This window comes from Orcinus orca, chromosome 11 (genome assembly GCF_937001465.1).
Source record: "Orcinus orca chromosome 11, mOrcOrc1.1, whole genome shotgun sequence".
Taxonomy (NCBI): domain Eukaryota; kingdom Metazoa; phylum Chordata; class Mammalia; order Artiodactyla; family Delphinidae; genus Orcinus; species Orcinus orca.
In genome coordinates, this window is record NC_064569.1 from 84,171,454 (window position 1) to 84,196,973 (window position 25,520).

Consider the following 25,520-nt stretch of genomic DNA (forward strand, 5'->3'; position numbering starts at 1 on the left):
CCATGGGACCACATACCCATCTGTGATGGGATCACAGAACTGTACCTGGTTTCTACCCTTGCAGAGGACATGAAGGCCCCTGCATGGATTCAATTTATCTTGAGCAGTCCAGGTCTCACCCCTGTAAGTAGAAGGCTAGAGAGATCAGTTCCTCACCTGCGAAAACTGGGCAAAGCTGCGATCTGAAAACAAGGGTACATGTCCCAACAGCTCATGGCAGATGTCACTGAAAAACAGAAAGCACAAAGCTTGGAGGGGAGGAGGGTTATAAGCCATAACAGACTCAGTCTTTCTATGTGAGGAATGGGTGGAAGAAAGGAAGCAACTCATTCAGTCTTGCAAACTCATTCCTAAGAATAAGTGGTGTGTAAAGCTTGCTATCAGTTGAGACAAGGTACAAGAGAAAAGGGAGAAGGGGAAAGAAAAGTAAGGGACAGGGCAGGGCACGGCAGCCAGGGGGTCTTCAGTGTACGCCCAGTGGGATGCAGAACAAAAGAGGCAATATTCCTATGAGCATCCTCCCACACGCCTGCGCGAGCTGTGGACAACCACTTCCCATCCCAAGTCTTCTCGTTGGTGTTGACATCCCTGGGCAGATACAATATGCTCAGTTAGTTATTCCTCATGGGAACTAAATAATAATAGTAATAAAAATAATAGAGTCCTCTCTTATTCTGGAGAGGGCAGCCGTTGGTCAGAGAAGAAAACTTAACATTTATTTAACACTTTCGGCACCAGGTTTATTAGGAACAGGTCTTTTCTGGTTTATAGTAATGAACTTTGCAGGCTGGGAAAGATCATTTGGGGCATCCTGCTGACTTTTCATATCAATTGCTTAAGTTCTATTTGACTAAGAAGATGGCTAAAAGCATGGTGGCCAGTCATTCACTACCTCCAGCCAAGACACAATCTAGGCAAAGAGAGACTAGAATCATCTAGGTGTGATTCAGGAATGAGGAGGTGTTGAGACAGCCTGGCTGTCACTTGTTCCTGTTCCCCTTGGGCACTCCACAGCTCTGACTTCTACCGTCTCTTTGGAATTTGAATGTGAGCTCTCATTCTCTCATTCGGAGGAGATCTGAACCTTTGAGTCACAAGATACCTAAATCTCCAATCAGTACAATCTATTCGGACAGAGAAAATCCCCAGAAGAGATGAGTTTCCCTTGTCGTACTGTTGTCATCCAGGCAACTGGTCCCATGGACTAGCCCACAGTGTACCTGGAGCGGGGAGAGATGGCACTCACTGTGGCTGGCCACCGATAGCAGAAGGACGATACTCACGGTTCAGGCGTATACATGGGCTTGGACCCATGTCTGATGTACTGAGTGCAGTGGAAGACTCGAAAGGCCAGGCCACCCAAGAAATCCCGAGAGGAAAGCAGGCCAGCCACAGGTCGGAGGCGGAAGCCAGTACAAGCTGGGAAGCAAAGGAGAAAGAAAACTGAAAGCCCATCACAGGGAGCCAAAAGGGCCTGAAGACCTTTAGGGAGGGAACCAGTACACTCAACTGTCCAGGAGCATGGGTGTCGATGCCAAGCAGACTTGGCTTCAAAGCTATGCCCCAGTACTTTCTAGCTGGGTGATTTGAGTCAAGGAGTTTCACTTCTCTGAGCCTCAGTTTTCTCATCTGCAAAATGGGGGTAGATACTTCTTAGGGTTAGTCTGAGAATCAGAAGAGCTCATAAATATAAAATACTTAGAGCCTAGCACATTGGAAACATCCAATAAATTTAGCTTTCATTATTGTTTGTTAGGGTGGAATGCTTATTCCCTACTTCTCATGTTTCCAGAGTGGGGAATTCCCACTCTACTTCCCAAGACGGAAGAATATGAAAGGAACACTTCTAGCTTTTCTATATGTGCTTCACACAGGACACCCCATGAGGAGCAGTGACTTCTCTGATTGAAGGATTTGAGAGGAGGAAATGAATATTCTCAATGTAACCCTCTCTGCCCTTTCTCTCTTCACGATCCACACAGGAGCTCATTCTGGTCTGCTGTTGGCCAGTCAATGGACTACACACTGCACCAATGAATTGGCGAGTAAGTTTACCTAATCCAGGGGTGAAATATTAGGACATCCATTTTGCCTGCACCTCTATACCACATTCTCTAAGTAGCTTCTATCAGTAATACAGCTGACATTTTGATCACCCATCTCTCTGGTTCCTATATCTGTCTCTCAATTTGTTCCAAACCTGGAAGGAGAATAGTAATGACAGTGATCATGGTAATAATAGCTAACACTATATAATACCTACCACCTGTCAGACACAGTTCTAAGCACTTTAGATATATGAATTGATCCTCATCCTAACTCTAGGAGGTAGATGCTCTTATTATCTCCACTTTCTAGATGGGGAAGCTGAGGCATACAGAGGTTAAGGCTCCTGCCCAAGGTCACAGCTACCGGCAGTCTGGCTTCAGAGTCTGTTTCCTTAATTGCTACTCTATACCTCCCCAGCTGCTAGTATTACTGCTGTATTCTTGTTATTGGCCATAGCAACGTGTGTAATTAGTCAAAGAACGTCTTTAAGACCCCTTTGTCCCTCCGATTACATGCCTTAGACCCTCAGGCTGAAGTTCATTCTGCTTGGGCCCCCGCTCCTCTCTTTATCTGAGAAGTAAAGACTCTAAATGGAAGGGATTCAAAAGGTCCTCTAGCCGCCCCCTCTCCCAATCTATCCTAGTCACCACTTCCCTCCCTGCCACGTAGCTTCCCTGGCTTTTTGCCCCAGAGCTGGCCATAGCATCTCTGCATAGTTCAGAGGCACGGAAAACTCTTTCTATAACCCTGTGATCTGTATCCCCACTTTCCCTCATTTTACCTGGCACGTAATAGGCATTTAATATGTTTTGTCTGTTTATTTTGATTTTGCTGAGTCAACACCACCTGGCAGAAAGGAGAACACTTATCTCCCCTGGAAATGATGGGCAGGTCAACCCGATAACGAATTTACCCACTGAGTTACTCAGATTCCAACGAAGCCCAAATTCAATGAGCACCTGCCGTAACACTAGGTAACACTATGCTTTCACATTCAATATCTTATTTCATTCTCACAATTTCCCTAGGAGAAAACCTAAAAGGCTGACAGTCTCCATTTGACAGATGACTAAACTGAGGTAGTTTCTCCCAACTAGAGAGGATCAAAGCAAGTTTCCAGATACCAGATGCATAGACTTAGAGCTCAGGTATCTCGGCACAAATCTCATTTTCTTACACAAACGCACACTGCAGGCAGCTCGTTAAAGTAGCAGGAGCTGCAGGAAGAACCCGGACGAGGCACCTTGGGCTTTGAGTGTTAAAAAATCCTTTCAGAGGGCTTCCCTGGTGGTGCAGTGGTTGAGAGTCCACCTGCCGATGCAGGGGACGTGGGTTCGTGCCCCGGTCCGGGAAGATCCCACGTGCTGCAGAGCGGCTGGGCCCGTGAGCCATGGCCGCTGAGCCTGCGCATCCGGAGCCTGTGCAATCCCGGTTTTCCTGGGACAAGCAACCTGCCTGCATCAGCATGAACACACTCACCTCCATTTACTTTTCTTCCCCTCCCCATCCTCCCCACACCGACCTTTTGACCCTGATGTGGACTTACTCTGCAGAAACTGAGAAACCTCTTCGAGCTGGGGGATGTTATCTTCGCGGAAGCCACAGTACTTTTCCAGAAGTGGGAAAATGTGGTTGTGCTCGTAGCAAGCATGGGTTTTGTACAAGGACTTCAGGGTCCTGAACACTATCCCCCATGTTTTCTTTTCTTCCTCCGTGTATTCCACTCGAGGGATGGGCTGCCCACTAGGATACAGACATGAAATATTTGTCTGCTGCAGGGCAGGTGCAAGAGTAGAGGATGAAGGAGCCGTAGCAGAGGGAGACGGGTTCAGAGTCTGTGAGCTGCCGCCCCCGACCACAGCGGATTTCATATTTCATAAGTGATTTGAAAGAGGAAAATTCCATTTCTTGATATAGCAAACATTCATGTGACTTGGTTAAGCAAGGATACAAGCTCTCACCTCATCCACTGCACCAAGGATTTCCTCTCACTTTGGGAAACCACGTGGCTTTTCTGCTCTCCTATCTCATATTCTTTACCCAGTATGGAAATTCACTTACCTTCGGGAGCCTGTAATATAAATGTGTGAAGTAGCAGATATAGATAATAGGAGCCTGTAATATAAATGTGTGAAGTAGCAGGTATAGATAATAGGAGGGCGGAGGCTGAGTCAAGTGAAGAATACATCCTCTTTCTAAACAAAGGCATCCAAGTTCAAGCAAACTAAAGCAATTCTACCTGTTGGCTAAAGTGGATTTAATATGTGTACCATGAGTTTGAGATCCCTTGTTTAATGGGCATGTACTTGCTGGATTTGATATTTCTGCCCCTAGGAAGTTATAAAGGTACTTAAATGCATGCTAGGTGCAAATCTGCTTACCTAGCATCTTCCGCTATGACATAACAAAAGTACGGGGAGCTTATTAAAGTATGTATGTTGGACCTGCCCCTCAGATCCGGAACCTGTGGGGAAGGGGAGGGCCCGGGCATCTGGATTCCAATAAGCTCCCAGGTGACACACTATAATTTGAGAGTCATTAGTTCGATAGGTCCTTTCGAAAACCATCTAAGAGTGAGCTGTGTTCTGAACAGCGAAAACAAATGAAAACCAAACAAAGCCTGACTTCAAAGACCCGTGACTGTTCTCTGGGCTACAGGCCTGTTTCCTAACAGGGTACACGGTGTCTGGGACAAGGCGAGACTGTTTACCTTAGAATTATGGATCATCTTCAGGCTCCAAACTAGGTCCCTCCTGCCCTTGCAGAGCTGTCGCTCTTCCAAGGACATTAAAGCAAAGTCATCATTATGTTCCACGGAAACATGGGCAGGGATTAGGGGAAAAAGACAGACTGTTGCTTCAGTATCGAAAGCAAGACAAGCCCAGAGGGTTCTGTAATGGCGTAGGGACTGAAAAGAACATCAGGAAAGCCCCTGCCTATGGATGCCCCATTATTTCGGGGCTAAGCGCCGATGCAGGGAAAGAAAAGGCTTCGGAAACTGACAGAGATGGGTTCACTGCTTCGCTCCGCCATTGCCTAGCTGAATGGCCTCAAGCAATTTAGTAAACCTCTTTGAGCCTAGTCTGCATAGCCGTTAGATGGGCTAATGCCAACTAACTCTTTGGAGGGTATGGAAGAGAGTTAACTGAAATGCTATGTATACAATAAAGATGTAAAAAATAAAAAAAAAATTTTAAATTAAAAAGAAATGCTATGTATAAAGTACGTAACACTGGTGCTGACAATAATACCATTGGATAGTTGGTAATTATCATGATAATGGATTCTCATTTAGAAAGAAAGGTATCTGCTATTTCTGCAACAAATTTTCAAGCGTTAGTAACGTCCTAGGCACCGAGCTGTCCCTCTGGTTGACATTTACCGTGCCAGGGGTTCAATATCCATTCCCATTCTTCCAGTAAAGCACCCTTCTCCCATCTCAGTCTGCAGGTTCAGGTAAGAGGAGACTCCACCACTCCTACCTTCAGAGGTGGGCATGTGACCAGGCCCAGTCAATTAGAGTGTCTCATTTCCCTGGCCACAGTGACTGGCTGAGAGATGGGCCCATGTCCTGATGAGAGCCAATGAGACTCAATGAGAGAACTTTTGTTGATTGTGTTGAAAAGAGACAGAATCTCTGGTTGGGCTGTGGTGTCAGCCTGGCAGTGCTGGGGTCCACCTCCAAGAGACATGAGGCCAGTGCCTCTGAGCAAGGCCACTACAGAGGACACCAGAGTCAGGGGAAGGGAGAGAGAATGAGACGCTGAGTCCCAGACCCACCTGTGCCTCAACTACTTCCCTTAAACTTTTCACTTATAGGAGCCAAGAAAAGCCTCCTTTTTGTTTGAGTTGACTTGCAGCTGAAAGATATAAATCCCTATAGTCCATTTAGTGTATTCTTACATAAAATTTTAATTTTCCTTACTGTCTCCAGTAATTCAGCTCTGGCCCTAAATATATACTGATACATCTACTAATAAAACAAAAGCCCTGTTTCTAACCAGACCTGCCCTCTCATCCACTATCCTCGTTCTCTTCAGCTGATAAACTCCTACTCAATCTTCAATTCTCAGTCTAAATATCACTTCCTCTAACCAATTCCCCTGGTCTACATTAAAGTTCCTAATTATGTGGCCTCATGACACTTGCGTTTTGACTTTAGTCATACCTATTGCATTTATTGTTCTTTTTGTTATTGTCTGTCTTTCTCAATGATCCCCCAGAAGACACAGAGTCTGTTTGTCTTGCTCTTGGCATGGGTCCTCAAACACAGTAAACACATTGTATCAACTGATCCTGTGATTCTAGGACTCAAGGGGCAGGAGTTTGAGCCCCATGTGGTAGGATGACTGGGAAGGCGCTAGAGAACAGAATGCGGGGCTGTTGGCATGGAGGGTGGTAGAGCCCAAGGAAGAGGGTCAAAGCTGAGTCCTGAAAGGCATGACAGTTTCTGGGGTGGGAGGAGGAGGCCAGAGGAGACTGAGAAGAAGCCTCAAAGAGGAAGGAGGGAAACCAGCAGAGAGCAGAGTAGAGCTGATTCTCCTTATTGGCGGCAGTTCTGTTCCATAAAGTCACCATGAACTCTGAGTGAGTACTGAACCATAGCTCCTGCGGGAAATGCAGGACACAACTGATAATCCCTTGTCTTGTGTGTGCTTCTGGTTAAAGACACCTTGGTTAACGTATTTGTTGATAGATTCACACTGAACTCACAGCCAACAGTACTACAACAACTCAGGCCTGAAGGAAGCGTATCTAACACATTCTCCCCATTAAGCACGTCAGAACCGTCCTGTACTTAGGAACACTAGCCAGCACTTCAGCCCTACGCTGGAGCGCCATTTTAAACAGCAAAATTACCGACAAAAAGAACAAAAATTCAACAAATGTGGCAGGGGACTCACATTTTTCCCTGCTCTGTGCATGTCTGGGAATGAGTGTGAAAGTGCCCCGAGTTTGGGGGTCTCAAATAAATTTAAGCGAGTAATCTTGAAAGAATGAGAATTGATTGTACCAGATACCGAGATAAAAGACAATTGCAAAGAAGGAAGGGGTAGTAAATAGCATCAAAAGTTCAAAAGAGATGAGCTGAGATGAGGCTGGAAATAGGCTTTGAATTGGAGGACAAGTTCAGTCCCTAATGAGATATATGACCTTGAGTACATCACTTAACCATTTGGGATTCATCTATACAAGGTAGAAAATTGACTGGAAGATCTCTGGTATTCCTCTGAGTACCAGCCATCTATGAATAGTTTTCAAAAACCAGTTTAACTTATCCGATGACCATCCAGAATCATAAGGCATTCAACCAATTCCATACTTCTTTGTCAGGTGTAACATTTTTATGGAAAGGAGGTGGATTTGAGTTTTTCCCTTCAAATCCCAACAGCCAAGAAGGAGTGAATGTATCTCATAAGCAGCTCCTGGATTATGTGAAGAAGTGTGGTCTCCTGACTCAGAGATCCCCAGACACTCAGGGAAGTGGTTGAGAACAACTTTGCAGTTAAACAAGCCTGCGTTCAAAACCAGACTATGCCACCTACTAGTTCTATAACTTTGGCAAGTTACTTAATCTTTTTTAAGCTTTAGTTTTCCCACCTGAAAAAGGGGGAGTTATTATTAAAACTAAATGAAATAATGTAAACTAAGCATTTAGCAAAGCCCCAGACATAGCAAGGAGATGGTAAATATGACCTATTATTACTGACTATCTCAAGAAGGACTCTTGTCTGTACCTGATTTGATGGTGTCTACCTGTCCATGCTGGGGCCACGGTGGGGACAGGGGAGAGAGGTACCATGTTCTGTGATTCCTGCTTGCCACAAGCCAAGGCCCAGCTGGGTCTAGATATAAACAAGGCCTGCACTGTTCTGGATCTTTCTACTACCAGGACTCATTCAGAGAAAGGAATTTTCTCATTTTCTCTGGAAGTCTTTCCCTTTGGAAGGTAGGCTTTTATTCAGTATACAGAGCCCTAGCATCTCCTTTATCTCCCTCATATTCTAGCAAAGCTGCTAAAATACCATCACCTCAGTGTTCTGAACAACCTGTTCCTTTCTTCTTGGGCATGTCTTTTTTCACACTCTTAACTCAGGAAGGGAGCTCAGGTCCCAAAACACTGAGTTTCTCATGGGAGCGTTTCTGTAGTTTCTGAGGACTCAAAATAGCAATGTGGTTCTCTTCCCAAATAACATATTTGACATTTGCATTTTCCTTTGACTGAAATCTGGTAGAGGAGGAGCACAGAACCCCAGATAGAAAAAAATAAACTCATCCTAAAATTGCCCTTCACATCTGGGTCAGATCAGATGAAAGTCGAACCCTGAGGCTTGGCTCTCCTGAAACCTCCAATGCTTCACTATTTCAGTAAAGCAGCCAACTCCCTCTTGAATGTAAAAGATTCTCTTTTGCCAGCTTCCCGTTCAATGTGGAGAATACCAGAGGCTATTTTACTCAGGACTGAGGCCTTTTATAATTACTTCAGACATCCCTGCGTAATTACACAACAAAGCCTGGGAGAGAGCTGGGCCCTGGCACAGAGGGTAATTTTGTTTTGTGTTGCGGTCCATTTTTTAAAATGTGTGTTATTCAAGGGAGGGTTTAAACACACACACACACACACACACACACACACACACACACATATACATACACACACAGGGGAGATTCTCTACACCGGTAGTTTCCCTTTGGGCGAGGGAGAGGCCGGCACGCCCCCCACCCCCTGCTCCACCTCCCACCCTGAAGAGCAGACTTACTGTCGATAGTTGTAGGCAATGTCAGCAAATTCCTTCCGTCTTGCTCGGTACACAGGATCTTTAAAGCCCTAGGAAGAAAGGAGATACTTGATTTCTCCAGGCTTTCGTGGGAGAGACCTGGCATATCTATGCATGTTTTGAGTGGGGGTCCTTGAGCTCTGAGAGTGCATCTCTCCTTCCCCTGATTATACTCTGAAAATAAAGTCTCAGTTAAACTGAGGGTAAGCTCTCCCACTAAATATCGTGAGTGACGCATTACTAGCAATGCTTTCAACTCAGTGTGAGCCTCTGCCTTGGGATTCCAAAGTGCAAACAGTGTCCAGGTTTTAAAGATATCTGATCTACAGCATTCTAACTTGTAAACTTGCTAAACTCGGCAGAGTTATTAGGATGAGTGTCTATGAAGAAGATATACAATAGCTGCTAAATTCCTGACCAATGGCATGTGTCTAGCACTGCCTCCTGACTTCTTGAGAGACAAACAAGTACATGCTTACTGCTATTGCAATTTAGAAAAAAATGCCATTTATTGAGTGTCTATTATGTACTAGTCTACGCGTGCTACGAACTTATTTTATTTATAACTCTCACAACAAATGTGTAAGGTAGACCAGTATGATTATCCCTTTCTTTCTAGAATACACACTGACCCAGAGAAGTGCAGTCCGGTGAAGTTGAAGCCAGGATTTGAATCACCCAGTTCTTGCTCTTTTCACTTCACTTCAGTAAATGTCAACCTTTACAACTTGGCAGGGGCTCAACTCACTGAGATTCTGCCTCAGTACATAGAAAGGATGATAATAATTTCTCCTCTGAGGCTGACCTGCAGGCAGCCTTTCCTCAGCAATTGGCAAGCACCACACTTCTGAGTGAAAAGAGGCCAAGTGTGTCTTTCAGTGTTGGGGGTGTGGGGGGAGGTCACATCCCTGAGATGGACATGATCCCAGTTGGTTAAAAGGACATTTTCCTTATATTTTCTTCTTAGAGTTTTATTGTTTCAGGTCTTACATTTAAGTCTTTAATGCATTTCAAATTCATTTTTTTGTGAGTGGTGTAAGATAGGGGTCTAATTTCATTCTTTTGCATGTTAATATCCAGTTTTCCCAACATCATTTACTGAAGAGACTATTCTTTTCTCCATTGAGTATTCTTGGCTCCCTTGTCAAATATTAGTTGACTGTATGTGCATGAGTTCATATCTAGGCTCTTGATCCTGTTCTATTAGTCTGTTTGCTTTTATGCCAGTACCATGCTGTTTTGATTACTATAGCTTTGTAATATAGTTTGAAATCAGGACATGTGATTCCTCCAGCTTTGTTCTTCTTTCTCTAGATTGCTCCTTGACATTGGTCTAGGGAATGAATTTTTGGATATGACACCAAAAGCACAAGCAACAAAAACAAAAGTAAATAAGTGGGACTACATCAAACAAAAAAGTTTCTGCACAACAAAAGAAACAACTAACAAAATGAAAAGGCAACCTATAAAATGGGAGAAAATATTTGCAAACCATACCAGATAAGGAGTTAATATCCAAAGTATATAAGGAACTCATACAACTCAATAGAAAAAAAATCAAATAATCTGATTTAGAAATAGGCAGAGGAGACATACAAATGGCCAACAGGTACATGAAAAGATGCTCAACATCACTAATCATCAGTAAAATGCAAATCAAAATCACAATGAGCTATCATCTCATACTTGTTAGAATACCTATTATCAAAAAGACGAGAGATAAGTGTTGGCAAGAATGTGGAGAAAAGGAAACCTTTGTGCACTATTGGTGGGTATGTAAACTGGTACAGCTACTTTGGGAAACAATATGGAGGTTCCTCAAAAAATTGAAAATAGAACTACCATATGATCCGGCAATGTCACTTCTAGGTATATATCCAAAGGAAATAAAATCACTTCCTTGGAGAGATATCTGCACCTCTATGTTATTGAAGCCTCATTCAAATAGTCAAGACATAATAAACAACCTAAGTGTTCACTGACAGATAAATGGATAAAGAAAACGTGGTATATACAAATAATGGGATATTATTCATCCATAAAAAAGAAGGGAAACCTTCTGACAACACGGATGGAACTTGAGGACATTTTACTAAGTGAAATAAGTCAGGCAGAGAAAGACAAATACTGTCTGATCTCACTTATACGTGGAATCCAAAAAAGCCAAATTCATAGACAGAGAGTAGATTGGTGGTTGCCAGAGGATGGAGAGTGGGATAAACAGGGAGAGATGTTGGTTAAGGGGTCAAACCTCCAGTTACAAGATGAATAAGTTCTGGATCTAATGTACAGCACGACAATTATAGTTAACAATAGTGTTTTATATACTTGAAAATTGCTAAGAGAGTAAATCTTAAATGTTTTTACCACAGGAAAAAAACAGTAATTATGAGAAGTGATAGAGTTGTTAACTGACCTTATTATGGTAATCATTTCACAATATATACATGTATTAAATCAGCATCAAGCTTACACGATGTTGTGTCAATTATATTTCAATAAAGCTAGAAAAAAGTCATTTTCCCCCCAAAATTGATTGTGATCTGAGTTTTAGTAAGACAAGACACTGGTGTCACCACTGTAGAACTTTGCTTTGTTCCCTCCAAGCATTTACCAATAAACCATGCCGTCCATCACTTTAGCTTGAAATTTCTCTGTCCCACCGTCCCTCCAAACCAAGACATTAGTGAATCAAAAACAAAGGCTAATGTCGCGGAGAGTAATATGTAAAGACTTTTTTTAAAGCATAAATACTCCCTGACTTTCAGATATTGTTTTTTTTGTTTGTTTGATTGGTTGGTTGGTTATTTTTTTGTTTTTTTAAAATCCAGCTCGACCAATAATTCCAAAAACCCAGGGGTTCATGTATATAATGTAATTTCACCTGACAATCCATGGCATAGAGTCTGGCACACAGAAAGAACTACAAACACTTGCTGAAAGAGGAAAGGAAGAAAAGCATAAGGGGGAGGGAGGAATAAACAAAGGGAGGGAGGGAGGGAAGAAAGGAGTTCCCTATTTTGTTTCCCAGGATATATTTTGAGAAACAGAGAAATGTAAACGTTTCACACTGGAAAAGTAAAGTAAAATTACCATACTGTTTCGTTTTTTTGTTCTAAAACTAAATCCCAGATAAATTAAGTGATTATTCAATTTAGAAAAGATTCCAGGACATGGTCATTACAAAGTATAACTAGAGTGTTTTCTCTTAAGCACTGAATGGTTTTGAATAAACAGAAAAGCTTAGGAATCTGAAAACTTAAAACTGTGCTGGGCCCAGTTCTACTGGGTGAAGGTAATTTGCTGTGGGATGATATAGTAAGAAGATTGGGCACTATCCTTTGATTTCCAAGCAGCTCTAACACACCCTTTTAGGAACCTGTCTACTGGGCTAAATGAAGAACACATCTCCATACTTAGGACGCAGAATATAACGTTAATGTTTGTCAATCATTAATGCTTGACCTTTACAGTCATCCTCACCTACAAGTCTTATTTAACAGTCATGGCCTTCTCTAGCCCCTAAGTACAAAGCATAGACTTTTGCGCTTGTGAGGTGCCTTGGAGAATATCTATATTTGTATTTTGATCTAGAAATGAAGAAAGTGAAGCCCGTAGAGCCAATTGCCCAGGGTCCCTAAACTGCAGAACCTGTACCTCCACTTGGGTTTTCTGGTCCTAGCCAGGTGGTAAGTTGAGGTTTGAGGGCTGAGACGGGTAACCAGGGAGACAAGCGAAGAATTCCCTTACCCAGTGGATTTCCACTTCATTATACTGTCTCCAGAATGGGATGCCCATGGTAATTTCTCTTCCCATTTATCTTTAATCTTCAATGTACTTTGTCTAGGCAGTTTAAAGACTTTTCCATCAGTGAAAAAAAAAAGCTTAATATAAAATTATATATCCAGTAGGTATCAACTGTGTCAGAGGGATTATATAAATAGCATAAAAATGAAATGATGGAATAAATACAACCAAATCCAACAAAAGGTATGAAAATGGGAACTGTTTTATTCTTCTGTACTGTTTAGGCTTTTGAATTTTTCTACTGTGAGTGTGGATTTCTTTTTCCTTTTTACAGTTTGAGTTTATTTTATTGTTTCACTTTATTTATTTATTTATTTGAAGTATAACTGATTTATAATATCATGTTAGTTTCAGGTATACAGCACAGTGGTTGTTATACATACATATACATATATATCTTTTTCAGTCTTTTCCCTTATAGGTTATTACAAAGTATTGATTATAGTTCCCTGTGCTATCCAGTAGGTCCTTGTTGGTTATCTATTCAATATATAGTAGTGTGTAGATGTTAATCCCAACCTCCTAATTTATCCCTACTCCTTTTATAATTAGAAGAAAAGTAAAATAATATTAAAAATCCATCTCAGATTATTATGGGAGGTGACAGCAGATTCATACATTGAGCTACATCAACACATCCAAATATAATATAATACAAAGATTTTCTATATGGGAAGGTTTCTAACCGTGGTCCTTTGCCAGCTCAAGTTTCTAAGAAGTTCATTATCAGCCTGCGAAGAGACCCTGCCAAATAGGTGGCACAGACTTTTGCTCTCTCAGTTAGCAGCGAAAGTCTGGGGTCCATCTCTCAGGGACTGGGTCTTGCATCCTCTGGGCTGCCAGGTGACCACGGGCCTCCGCAGACATGTGGAATACACTCTGAATTAAGCTACAGTTGGTGATGACTAATCATCCTGTCTCAAATAAGCTAATAGCAGCAATTTTGGTCGCACTGCATGTAACCAAGTATGTTTGACAGGAAAATATATTGTTGGTGAAGGAGTGGGGAGGGAGAGGGGGAAGAGAGGAGAAATGGATGGGAGAAAGGGGAGAGAATTCTACAGGGTGCGAAGTGGTAACATCACCTGCGGTCCACATGCAATCACTTTCCTTAATCTCAGCATTTGTGTTACTTGTGGTGTCGAAGTCTGTGCTTTTGCTTCAGCGGGGATTTTGGGGAGACAGTAACCATATGGAAAAGTCTTCCGAGTGAGTATTCTTCTAGACTGAGATCTTTATCATTTCTTGATATCATGGCAGAGATGAAACCTCAGAAATGCCATCTTTAGACTACTGAAGTTGAACACACTGGGTTGGATTACTCACTCATTCAATCCCTAGGAGCATGGCCTGATGGTTAGTTCACCTCTCAGAGCCCTAGTTTCTTCATCAGTAAAATGAAACTAGTAACGGTAGTTACCTCGCAGTGTCGGGTGGATTAGATTAGGTAATGTAAGCAGGGTATCATGCAAAATTCCGAGTACAAAGGAGACAGTGAAAAAATGATGCATTTGTGCACAATGGTGGGAAATCCACAAGCTGAGAAGTCTGGCTCAGAATATGAAAAGGATGTACTCTGGAATGGCTCACTCAGTCCCGTCACCCATCCCTGGGCTTTTAAAAGAGCACCTGCCGAATTCTTACCTTGCGATTTATTTTGCATCTAGGGCAATAGTGAGAGTCTTTCTGCATTCTATCAGTCCCACACCAACTGGAGGAAGGATGGTACACAGGAGACAAGAAGTTCTAAGTCGTATTTTTTAAGTACCTGCCATCGCCACGCCATAGACACTCACCAAAGACTTGCAAGTCAATAGACAAGGATGGCGCTGAGCACAACCCCTCCTCTTGCCCACTCTGCATGGCTGGCCACGGTCACCACCAATAAGGCCAAGAAGACTGTCCTGGAAAAGATTCTGATACCTGACTTCCCAAGTCAGTAATCTGGAAATTGTTTTACCTCTCTCCTCTTCACATTTGATAATTTTTGTCCATTTTTCCTTTCAAATATCTTGAGTTTATCCTTTTTACTTTAATCTCACTGCTACACTTTTTTTTTTAATTTTTATTTTTTTTGCGGCACGCAGGCCTCTCACCTTCGCAGCCTCTCCCGTTGCAGAGCACAGGCTCCGGACGCGCAGGCTCAGTGGCCATGGCTCACAGGCCCAGCCGCTCCGCGGCATGTGGGATCTTCCCGGACCGGGGCATGAACCCGTGTCCCTTGCATCGGCAGGTGGACTCTCAACCACTGCGCCACCAGGGAAGCCCTCACTGCTACACTTTGATTCAGGCCCCCATCATTTCTCTCCTGGACTACTACAAATACTTTCCAAGTGGCCTTTCTCTGTCTGTTCCTCATAACCCCCTCCCTCACTTCAGCCCAAGGAGACTTACAACATACCAACCTGGTAGGGTCTCTCTCTGCCCTACAAACTTTCAATGGCTTCTTACCACTTTTAGGATAAAGTCCAAAATCCTTAACATTGTGCACAAGGTTGTACGTGATTTGGCCCTGCCTATGTTTCCAACTACAATTGCCTGTATACTACGTCTCCAAATTTATCCAAATCAGTCTTATTTGAATTCTTTGAACACACTATGCTTTTTCCCATGTTAAGGCCTTCACACATGCTGTTCCCTGTGATTGGAACACTCTTTCACACTCTCTCAGACTAACAAGCTACTACTTGGTCTTTCCAACTTGGTTTCAGCTTTTAGGAACCTACCTTGATTGTCCTGAAGTTTATTAGTTTCCCTCTACAATAAGTTCCCTCGGCAAATTGAGTGCTTCTCCTTTCAATCATTATATTTGTTAATAATTACTAAACTCAGGAATCTGTTTATCTTACTTATCACTGGATTTTCAGGGCAAAGCGTACTTAGCATACTCCTGAGTAGGAGCTGTTAAGAAAAATTACGCAAAACTTAGGCAAAAAAAATTACTGTGTGCCTTTTCAAAGTCCTATTAGATCACTGGCTAACAAGCTCACTGTATGCTCTAGGGGCAGGTATATTTGTTTGATGTGCAATTGACTACTTAGTAAGGCCCAAACTCTTCAAAGTTAGATGTTGACTTTTAGAAGATTGGTAAGTTGCAAAACATTTATTTTATGATCAAGTTGCAAATGACTTCTTTCCAGTAGAAAACACTCATGGTGATGGCTTATTGTTTTATAGGACGTTAGTCATGTGTATTCACCTTTTCAGTCTCATCTGGCGTCCTACTTTTCAATGACCATATATATGCTTTGGTCTCTTGTATCTTCCTTTGCACCATCCTTGTCATCTTGTTTCCCTTACTAACCAGGTCAATGGATTTTAGACAGATGTTCACTATCTACCTGTATCTCTTTAAAAATTATGCTTTTGACAGAGCAGCTTAGTAGAAGTGCAAGAAGTCTTTGATGAGGGACTTCCCCACTGGTCCAGCGGTTAAGACTCCATGCTCCCCATGCAGGGGGCCTGGGTTCGATACCTGGTCAGGGAACTAGATCCCGCATGCATGCCTCAACTAAGAGCCCTTGTGCCACAGCTAAGACTCAGCGCAGCCAAATAAATAAATAATTTTTTTTTAAAGGAAGTCTTTGATGACTCAGCTAGCTGACTAATCCTTAGAACAGACTTTGACAGGGCTCTCAGGTGGAGAAGGATGGATGGGCAAAGGAAGAGGGAAGGAGAGACGTACTGGAAAGACCTGCTCTTGGGGATGAGCGAGGCTCTTTCTGGAGAGTAGGGAAAGTCAATATCCACGCCTTGAAAGATTGAAAAGCAGTTTGAGAGATTTAGATCAAGAAGTAGAAAGAGACACAGAAAAGCAGTTGTATTAGCTAATATTTTCTCCACCAGAAAGCCTCCCCTTGTGCAGATCTTCAGCAGGTGCCAGGGAAACTGGAGGAGGGAGCTCTGGGGTTTGGGTCTGTGTGGCAGAGGTTCCTTGTGCTCGCCAATATCTGAGCCCCCTTACTTTCAGAGAACATTGCTAAACCACTGTTCCCAGCCTCCTTTGCAGGAAGTAGCAGCCCTGTGACTGAGCTGCAGTCGGTGGAATTCGAGTGAAGCTAAGTGAGTCAACTTGAATCCTGGATCATAAAAACCTCCCAGGCATAATTTTTACTTTCTTCTCCCATGCCTGGGAGAATGGAGACAGCTTCCAGGACCCAGATGAGGGTTCTGCCATTAGATGGAAGGAGACTTGGTCTCTGTCAAGACTGCATGAAGCAGTTTCCCTATTGACCAACACTGGAAATGAACTTTTATTGGGTAAATCCATAGAGATTTGGGGGTTGTTTGATAAACAGTTGGCCCTATTGACCTTGTTACTAGAGGGCTCACCTCAGATCTCCCTCTTTCCCAAAGTCCTCCCTAACCATTCCAGTCCCCCAACTGGACTGAACGTTAGAACTGATAGTGAACTTAGAACTGATACCGTATGCTGTCTGACTCATTAAACCTGGTGTTTAATCATGTACTTTGTGTGTTATGATTTAACCAAATATCACCCAAGCTGTGTTCCATGGAACACTTACCATTTAAGATAATATTGCATAGTATTCCATGAAAAAGGGGTTCCATGGGTAAATAAACTTAAGGGGCATTGGTTGAATGGGTGTCATTTTTACAGGATTTTCCAAAGCCTCTAATGGGACTTGTAAATGCTTAAAATGAGGTTCTAGGATACAGCCTTTCTCCCTTTGATCATGAATTTCTTTTCAAAGACTGCAATTTGAGAATCATGCTCATGACCCTTGTAGAAGTCCTATGAGGTAGTGAGTTTATTTTGATCTGATGCTCTGTGTTCAAAGTATAAAACACAGTGCACACAGTTCTGCAGCATCAGTGTGAAAAGCTTGGCCTGGGCAAAGAAGTAGGGGGAAGGCTTTACGGAAACCTAGATATATGAGTTGGGCCTTAAAAGATGAAGAGAGGTTTGCCAGCAGGGAAAGAAGTGAGAGGATAGGGAAAAGTGTCCCAGAGAAAGGAAATGACATGAACAGGAGCACAGAGGCTGGGAGATGGTCAGAGAAAGGAGAGTCCGTTTTAGAAATGGGAATCCCACAGACCCACTTGAATTCCGCCTGCCAAGCTGTATCCCAGTCCCCTCCGGCATCCCTTGGGAAGAGTGGGCACCCCTCCCTGCTCTACCCCGAGACTGAAGGCCCCTGGAGGGCAGGAACCATGTCTTAGGAATCATTTCCACCCCCTTTCCTCTACGCGGCTTGGGACACAGTTCACATACACGTGAGGCCACACAGCCCTCTTCATCTGAGATTTCTCCTCTGAAAATGAGAAAATACAATCCTCCCAGGATGGTTCTAACATTTAAATTTTGAAAATGTGGGTAAAACATTTAGCACAGTGCCTGACATACAGTCCACGTGTAAGAAATGCTAGCTGTGAATGTCATTCGCTTAATAAATGTTTGTGGAAGGAAGAAGGGAAGGAGAGAAGGCAGGAGACTGCTGGCAGAAGAAAGAAGGTCAGCTACCCCATTTCACGGTCCCGCTTCACGAGCAAGCTGAAAGGCAAATGCCCTTTACCCTGCCTTTCAGGAACAATCTTCCTTGGCCTCGTTTCTCCAAGTGGCTGTTTTGGAGGCCCTGAAGTGAGTTGCTGGGTCCAATGTCAGCGCACGCTGCCAGGGCAGGGGGTCAGGGGGAGGTCATCCTGAACACCAGGGGACCACAAGGAACGGAGGGTTCTTTCGGGGAGGACACCCCAGCCACTCCTCATGGCGGGGCCAGGCCCTGTGAGGCCCAGAGGCTGCAGGGAAGCACCCTGGAGGGTTTACTCTTGACATTGGCCTGTGAGTTCCCGGGATCTGATGAGAAGCCACAGGAAGGAACAGAGAGAGCCTGGCCTCCTCGTCAGGGGGACTGTGTACCTGATAAATTATAGTTTTGTGATAAAATGCATGACATGGAGAGCCCAGGGACCCAAAGACATGGGCTGGATCTGTAAAGACAATGAATTCCAGAGGAGTTTTAAGTCCAGCCCTGACTGCCTCTGAGGAGACAAGAGGATAAAGAGAGGGAACAGGCCATATCTGAGGACTGGCCTCTTCCCCCACTGTTCCCTGTGAGCCAGGCACGTGGCCAACAGATGGGACATGAGACAGGGAAGGAGGAGGCAGCTGGGGAAGAGGAGAAAACACCCGACAGGGCCCATACCAGGTACAGGGTCAAGGGTGGCCAGCTTTTCTTAGAAACAGTATTTTTGGAGATGTTTTGCTCCCAGGGCAGAACGGCCCGACACTGACTCGTCAAAGGGGATGTAAAGCTTCTCCTTGTATGACACTGGCCATCCCCAGGGCCCCATGGGACTGGGTTGCATCCTACCCAGGAAGATGGGACCGGCATCCAAATGCTCTGACTTCACCTCTAGTTTTTGCAGGGAGAGGAAACTATCAAACTCTTAGAGGAAAACATAGGCAGAACACTCTATGACATAAATCACAGCAAGATCCTTTTTGACCCACCTCCTAGAGAAATGGAAATAAAAACAAAAATAAACAAATGGGACCTAATGACACTTCAAAGCTTTTGCACAGCAAACGAAACCATAAACAAGACCAAAAGACAGCCCTCAGAATGGGAGAAAATATTTGCAAATGAAGCAACTGACAAAGGGTTTATCTCCAAAATTTACAAGCAGCTCATGCAGCTCAATATCAAAAAAACAAACAACCCAATCCAAAAATGGGCAGAAGACCTAAATAGACATTTCTCCAACAAAGACAGGCAGACTGCCAACAAACACATGGAAGAATGCTCAACATCACTAATCATTAGAGAAATGCAAATCAAAACCACAATGAGATATCATCTTACACCAGTCAGAATGGCCATCATCAAAAAATCTACAAACAATAAATGCTGGAGAGGGTGTGGAGAAAAGGGAACCCTCTTGCACTGTTGGTAGGAATGTAAATTGATACAGCCACTGTGGAGAACAGTATGGAGGTTCCTTAAAAAACTACAAATAGAACTACCATATGACCCAGCAATCCCACTACTGGGCATATACCCTGAGAAAACCATAATTCAAAAAGAGTCATGTACCAAAATGTTCATTGCAGCTCTATTTACAATAGCCCGGAGATGGAAACAACCTAAGTGTCCATCATCGGATGAATGGATAAAGAAGATGTGGCACATATATACAATGGAATATTACTCAGCCATAAAAAGAAACGAAATTGAGCTATTTGTAATAAGGTGGATAGACCTAGAGTCTGTCATACAGAGTGAAGTAAGTCAGAAAGAGAAAGACAAATACCGTATGCTAACACATATATATGGAATTTAAGAAAAAAAAATGTCATGAAGAACCTAGGGGTAAGACGGGAATAAAGACACAGACCTACTAGAGAATGGACTTGAGGACATGAGGAGGGGGAAGGGTAAGCTGTGACAAAGTGAGAGAGTGGCATGGACATATATACACTACCAAACGTAAAATAGCTAGCTAGTGGGAAGCAGCCGCATAGCACAGGGAGATCAGCTCTGTGCTTTGTGACCACCTAGAGGGGTGGGATAGGGAGGGTGGGAGGGAGGGAGACGCAAGAGGGAGGAGGTATGGGAACATATGTATATGTATAACTGATTCACTTTGTTATAAAGCAGAAACTAACACACCATTGTAAAGCAATTATACTCCAATAATAAGTAAATAAATTAATTAATTAATTAATTAATTAATTAATTAAAGGTGGGGAGCCTGAAATCCAATTTCTATCCTTAGATTAAGTAACTTCACAAGTAAGAATCAAAGAAGCTCTGGGAGTTCACACACACAGGCAGGAAGATTCACTGCCAAATTATCATAACAGTGAAAGACTGAAAACCTCCTACGAGCTCGCTGTTGGGGGCTGGTTAGTAAGTTGTGGCACTGCATTTAACACATATATGTTCATGTCTGTCTAAATAAAGAAATAAAATATCGATTATTTTTGGACAGTGTAATAGGTGATTTTTGTTTTTTCTGTTCTGAAGCCTAGGAGCAGGGGGGGAATTCACCTTTGCTTCTGTTTATAAAACAACTTTGTCAGTGTAAAAAAATGCAGAATAGTACCAAGAGAAAAAAGAGAAATAAAAAATAAATAAGATTAAAAAAGAGATTACGGATGATCTTCATTCCCTTCCTCATGCTTTTCTGTATTTTCGAGTCCACTCTAAGGGGTTTACGATTTGAATTGGAACAACAACTGTTCATGTTTTAAAAGGCCAGCCTACCCCCGAAATAGCTTGCTCTTTGTCTCTGTGAAGAGGCCTGAAGTTCTGTCACTGGCTAGACGTTTGTCCTCAGGCACCGTGAGCACTGAGGTAAGAGTCAAAGGATCCAAAGTTCAGCATGGGACCTTAGAAAAGTTATTTACTCATGTTGGGCCTTAATGAATCTGTCTGTAAAATGGGAACGTCTGTTTTGCTTACTGAAAAGAGCCCTTGTGAAGAGCAAGTTCACGACCTGCTCAACTGTAAAGACCACATAAATGGAAGAAGAAAACAGAGTCCTGATGAAATGCAGAGGCTCCCAGGAAGTTACAGTAACCATCGCTTTTGTGAAGGAAAACAGCTTCCACGTCATTTAAAGATTGAGGGACCATTTGCCTGGGCAGAGAATAAAAGACCATCAACATGATGGTGGCATTTCTCACCCACGGGCTGCTCCTCCCTGGAACCCTCCGCCCTAGAAAAGGGGAATGATTAAGATCCCTGACCCTGGTCCTTCACTTAGAAATATTAAAGGACACGGAACACAGTCCGAGTTCTCTGTCAGATACATCAGATCTTTTAAGTTCTGACCACAACCCACCGCCCAGGCTCATAATCTGACACTCTCAAACGCTCACACCTAACACGCCAGCCAGGCATTCCCCAAATATTCCGGATACTTTCAGAACGCTGAGCCTTTGCATATGCTGTACCCTCAGCTCCTAAAGCCTCCCAGTTCCTTATTGGACTAGCATCTTGTTCTCAGGCTTTGAAATCCAGTGTCACCACTCCCTACAGCTCCACTGTACCTGGCAGAGTTGTTAGTAGTTTAGTGTTTCCCGAACGCTTGATTTAAACCTCTGGAGTGGGACCAAGTCAGAAATAAAGATAGTTTACATATGTGTGTGTGCTTGTGTGTGTGTGTGTGTGTACACATCACTTACATACATATATGATACATAAACAGTAGTTTCTGGATGTAGATAATGATCTGTATTTGCTTCAACAATAGTAACCATGACAACAATGTTGCTGAAGATGTCTAAGTAGGCACTCAATAACTGTTTGTGGTACAAGCAAACAAAGACACATGGCTCCAAAGGAAGGGCGGGGAGTCCAGTGCGGCAGGGAAGGTACTAACAGAATCTCATCAGAGGGGCCATGGACTCACGGGGTGGTCTGCATCCAGTTCCGCTCCATAGCTGAGAATCTGATTGGCAAATCCGTCGAGCTCTTGAATGGTTCTTGGGAACCAGGGCACTGCAACACAGAAAGGGCAAAGTCCTGAGCAGCAGATTGGCAGGACGCGGCCAAAGGCCTCACCGAGATCAGAAGCTTGGGACCAGCTCCAATTAAAGTCCACGGTGGTGGCAAGTGGGGTCCCAGCTAACCCATGAAAGTCAAATCTTATTTTCCTTGGAAACTAATTTTATTTACTTATTTGCTTATTCAACTTTACTGAAGTATAATCAACAAAAATTTAAGGTATTTTAAGCATATACCATGGGGATTTGATAGACATATACGTGGTGAAAGGATTCTCCCCATTCACGTGCATCACCTCATATATTTATCTTTTGCGGGGGGGGGATTCTACTCTCTTTGCAAATTTCATTGCTGCAATAGAGTGTTATCGACTACAGTCATTATGTTTTACGTTAGATCCTCAGACCTTAGTCATCTTATAGCTGAAAGTTTGTGCCCTTTTAGCAACCTCTCCCTATCTCCCGACCCTGAAGCCCCTGGCAACCAGTTACCTACTCTCTGTTTCTATGAGTCTGCCTTTTTTCTTTTGGAAGATTCCACCTAGATGTGATACCACGCGGTATTTAACTTTTTTTTTCTGTCTGACTTATTTCACTTAGCACCTTGGAAACTAATTTGAAAACACATTCCTAAACATACTCTCTTTCCTGGAAATTTTCTCTGAATTATCTCAAAATTCGTCTCCTTTCCACCTATCGTGGCATAGTGGAGTGGTTTTTGAAGGTTTACTGTAGCAGCAGAATATTTCATGTCATATGTGTTTCAGGCATATTCCGGAATATAAATTAGGTAAAACAGAGCTGTTCTACTGTAAGCACAGATGAGCCCGTGAGCTCTCTTCTCTTGACCCCATCTTTCTATCATGAGTCTCCCTCCCAAAAGGGCCCCCAGGGACCCCAGCAAAACCGTTTGATGCCAAAGCCAATTTGAAAGCCACCGGGGACATAGAATGAATGCAGTCCGGCAGTTTGACGATGCCTTGCAGCACCTAAAACTCTGTGGGCTTGTTCTGAAGCAGCAGCATAGTGGGAGAGAAGATGGGGTCTGCGTTGTGTGACCCACAGTGACTGGGTCCTGCAGAGGGACCCCAGGGCGAAGCGCAGGTGGTAGCTCCTAAATGTATGTGGCCTTCAAGAAAGAAGACACACTGGGAGTGGAGTCATCCTAAGAATGAACAGACGAGGACATTTTGAACTGTAAGTTCCAAGCAGTCAGGAACCAGGCAGGAGTGCACTGTAGTTCTAGGTGCATGGAGGGAAAGGAGGGAGGAAAGTTTAGGGGAAAAGATGCTGAACCTACAGCCAGTTAGGTCTGGCTTAGAATCTCGGCCCCAGCTGCCTATTCATCTTCTCTGTGTCTCAGTCCCAACTCCGTGAAACGGAGAATAGCAGCAACAGCAATAGAAAGCATCCCAAACATTTTTTGAGACCTTACCACGTGCCAGCCTCTATGCTTAGCATTTTTGGTGAAATATCTCCTTTAATCTGGGGATTGTTGCGGGGTGTAAATGAGAATGCAGGCAAAGGGTGCAGCCGAGTGGCCCACAAAAAGGTAGCTTTCCATCTCTTGCACGTTATTTCTGATTCTGGCCCTGCTCGGGTGGGGCAGGAAAGAACATGCGTGCCATCTAGTGGCCAGAGTGGGGAACTGTCTTCCATGGTCTATAATAACAACGGCATCAGACGGGAATCAGCTGCATTCCACCAAAAGAAGATGCTTATCTGAATAGCAGTAATGACGGTCCATTTAGAGCCTCGTTTCCATAGATCTGAGATGCTAAGCTTTCTAATTCCTATGTTAGTAATAAAAACTAACACTGAGTATCATTCTAAATACTTTACTTAGTATTTGTACTATTGGTGGGTACTGCTGGTCTGCTCATATTATAAATGAGAAAACTGAGATACAGAGAGGCTAAGTGACAAACCCAAATACACACACTGCTAGGAAACAGTGGATTCAGGATTGGAACTCGGGCTTGGATGACTCTGTGGTCTCAGTTCTGGATCGCAAAATCTGTCCTGCCAGGTATGGGGGTGGGGCGCACAGTGGTTGTGAGGGCTGGAGCCTGACGGCCCGATTGTGTTTACAGTTTCCCACCTGAAGGCTTCCATGCCCCTAAAACCAGCCCACTTCTCAAGGTGAGCTCCCTATGATAGTAATAATGGGAACAGACGTAGTAATTCCAGCTAATGTTTATATAGCTCTTGCTGCGTGCTAGGCACCGTCCTAAACACTTTACATACCGTACCTCACCCAATTCTCCTAACAGGCCCATGAGGTAGGAGTTATTATTATCCCCATTTTACAGAAGAGGAAACTGAGGAACAGGGAGGGAAGTCTCTTCATGGACCTCTGCGGTCCCAAAGGCTAGACTTTGGAGTCTGGGATGACTCCGCACCATGTTCTGCTCACTTAGCATGGGACCTGACTTCCCACTTTGTCCCCTGAATTCTCCTCAAGCTTCTCTTTCTCCTTGAATCCAGTGCCTTCCCTTGCACAATGGACCTCTGTTGTCAGCACTGAAAATGGGGTCTATTCCTTACCCGAGTTTGGAAGGGCTTGAGGAAGGACATCCTATTGCAGTCAGCCAGGACTCGGGATCTCCTCCAAGACCCTTCCTGGTTCTCTAGCATGTTGTCGCCCTGTTACCTCACTTCCAAGGCAGCCCATCCCCACTCGTTCATAGTCTCCCTTTTGCCTAAAAATAATCCATAATTCTGGCAGTAACAGCTGCCCCCAGCCCTTTCCTGCTGTACCCCTTTCTGACTTGGGGGGGCGGGGTGGCCGTTAGCCCTGCCAAAGGCGTTTCCATGATTATGTACTGAGCATCCCCTACTACCAGGCACTGGACGTTGAGAGGTGAATACAGTGGAGTCTTCATGCCTGTGGTGCTTATATTCTAGTGAGGGTGACAAGGAATAAACAATAAATAAATTTAAATATATAACAATGCCGGGAAGTTCCTGAAGAAGAACAAAGCAGTGCAAGGAGATGGGGATACTATTTTATATAACATCCTGCGTCTCCAGACCCCAGGGTGAGGGAACTAGAGACATGACACGACCTTGCCATGGCTCAAGGGGACTGTAATAGCCAGAGTCTGTTCCTAGATCTGTCCCAGATCTGGTTCCCTATTTGCCTCAGGGAGACACAGACTGGTCATGGTTAAGGGCCTGGATAACAGAGCCACACAGCCTAGGCTTGGATGCTGTCTCTATATTTACCCTCTGTGGCATCCAGGACAGATTATTCCTCTTTGTGCCTCAGTCTTCCCATAAGTAAAGTGGGGATAATAAAGTATACTTTGTAGAAACAACATAAGTTTAAAAGAGTTAATATGTGTGATTTGTTGAGAACAGTGTCTGGTACATAGTAAATACAGACTCATGTTGGAAATATTGTGGGT

General features: G+C 43.6%; 1 protein-coding gene across 1 annotated transcript in view; it reads right to left on the reverse strand.

The window, feature by feature from the left end:
- The window catches only part of PAH (phenylalanine hydroxylase), a 71,274-nt gene that overhangs the window by 12,188 nt on the left and 33,566 nt on the right, over nucleotides 1-25,520 (reverse strand). Inside the window, exons 4-8 of the mRNA XM_004269452.3 lie at nucleotides 22,017-22,105; nucleotides 8,811-8,878; nucleotides 3,596-3,792; nucleotides 1,284-1,419; nucleotides 157-226 (exon numbers count right to left, since the gene is read on the reverse strand). Of these exons, the coding sequence (XP_004269500.1) occupies nucleotides 157-226; nucleotides 1,284-1,419; nucleotides 3,596-3,792; nucleotides 8,811-8,878; nucleotides 22,017-22,105 (560 nt within the window). The remainder of the gene's footprint in view (nucleotides 1-156; nucleotides 227-1,283; nucleotides 1,420-3,595; nucleotides 3,793-8,810; nucleotides 8,879-22,016; nucleotides 22,106-25,520) is intronic.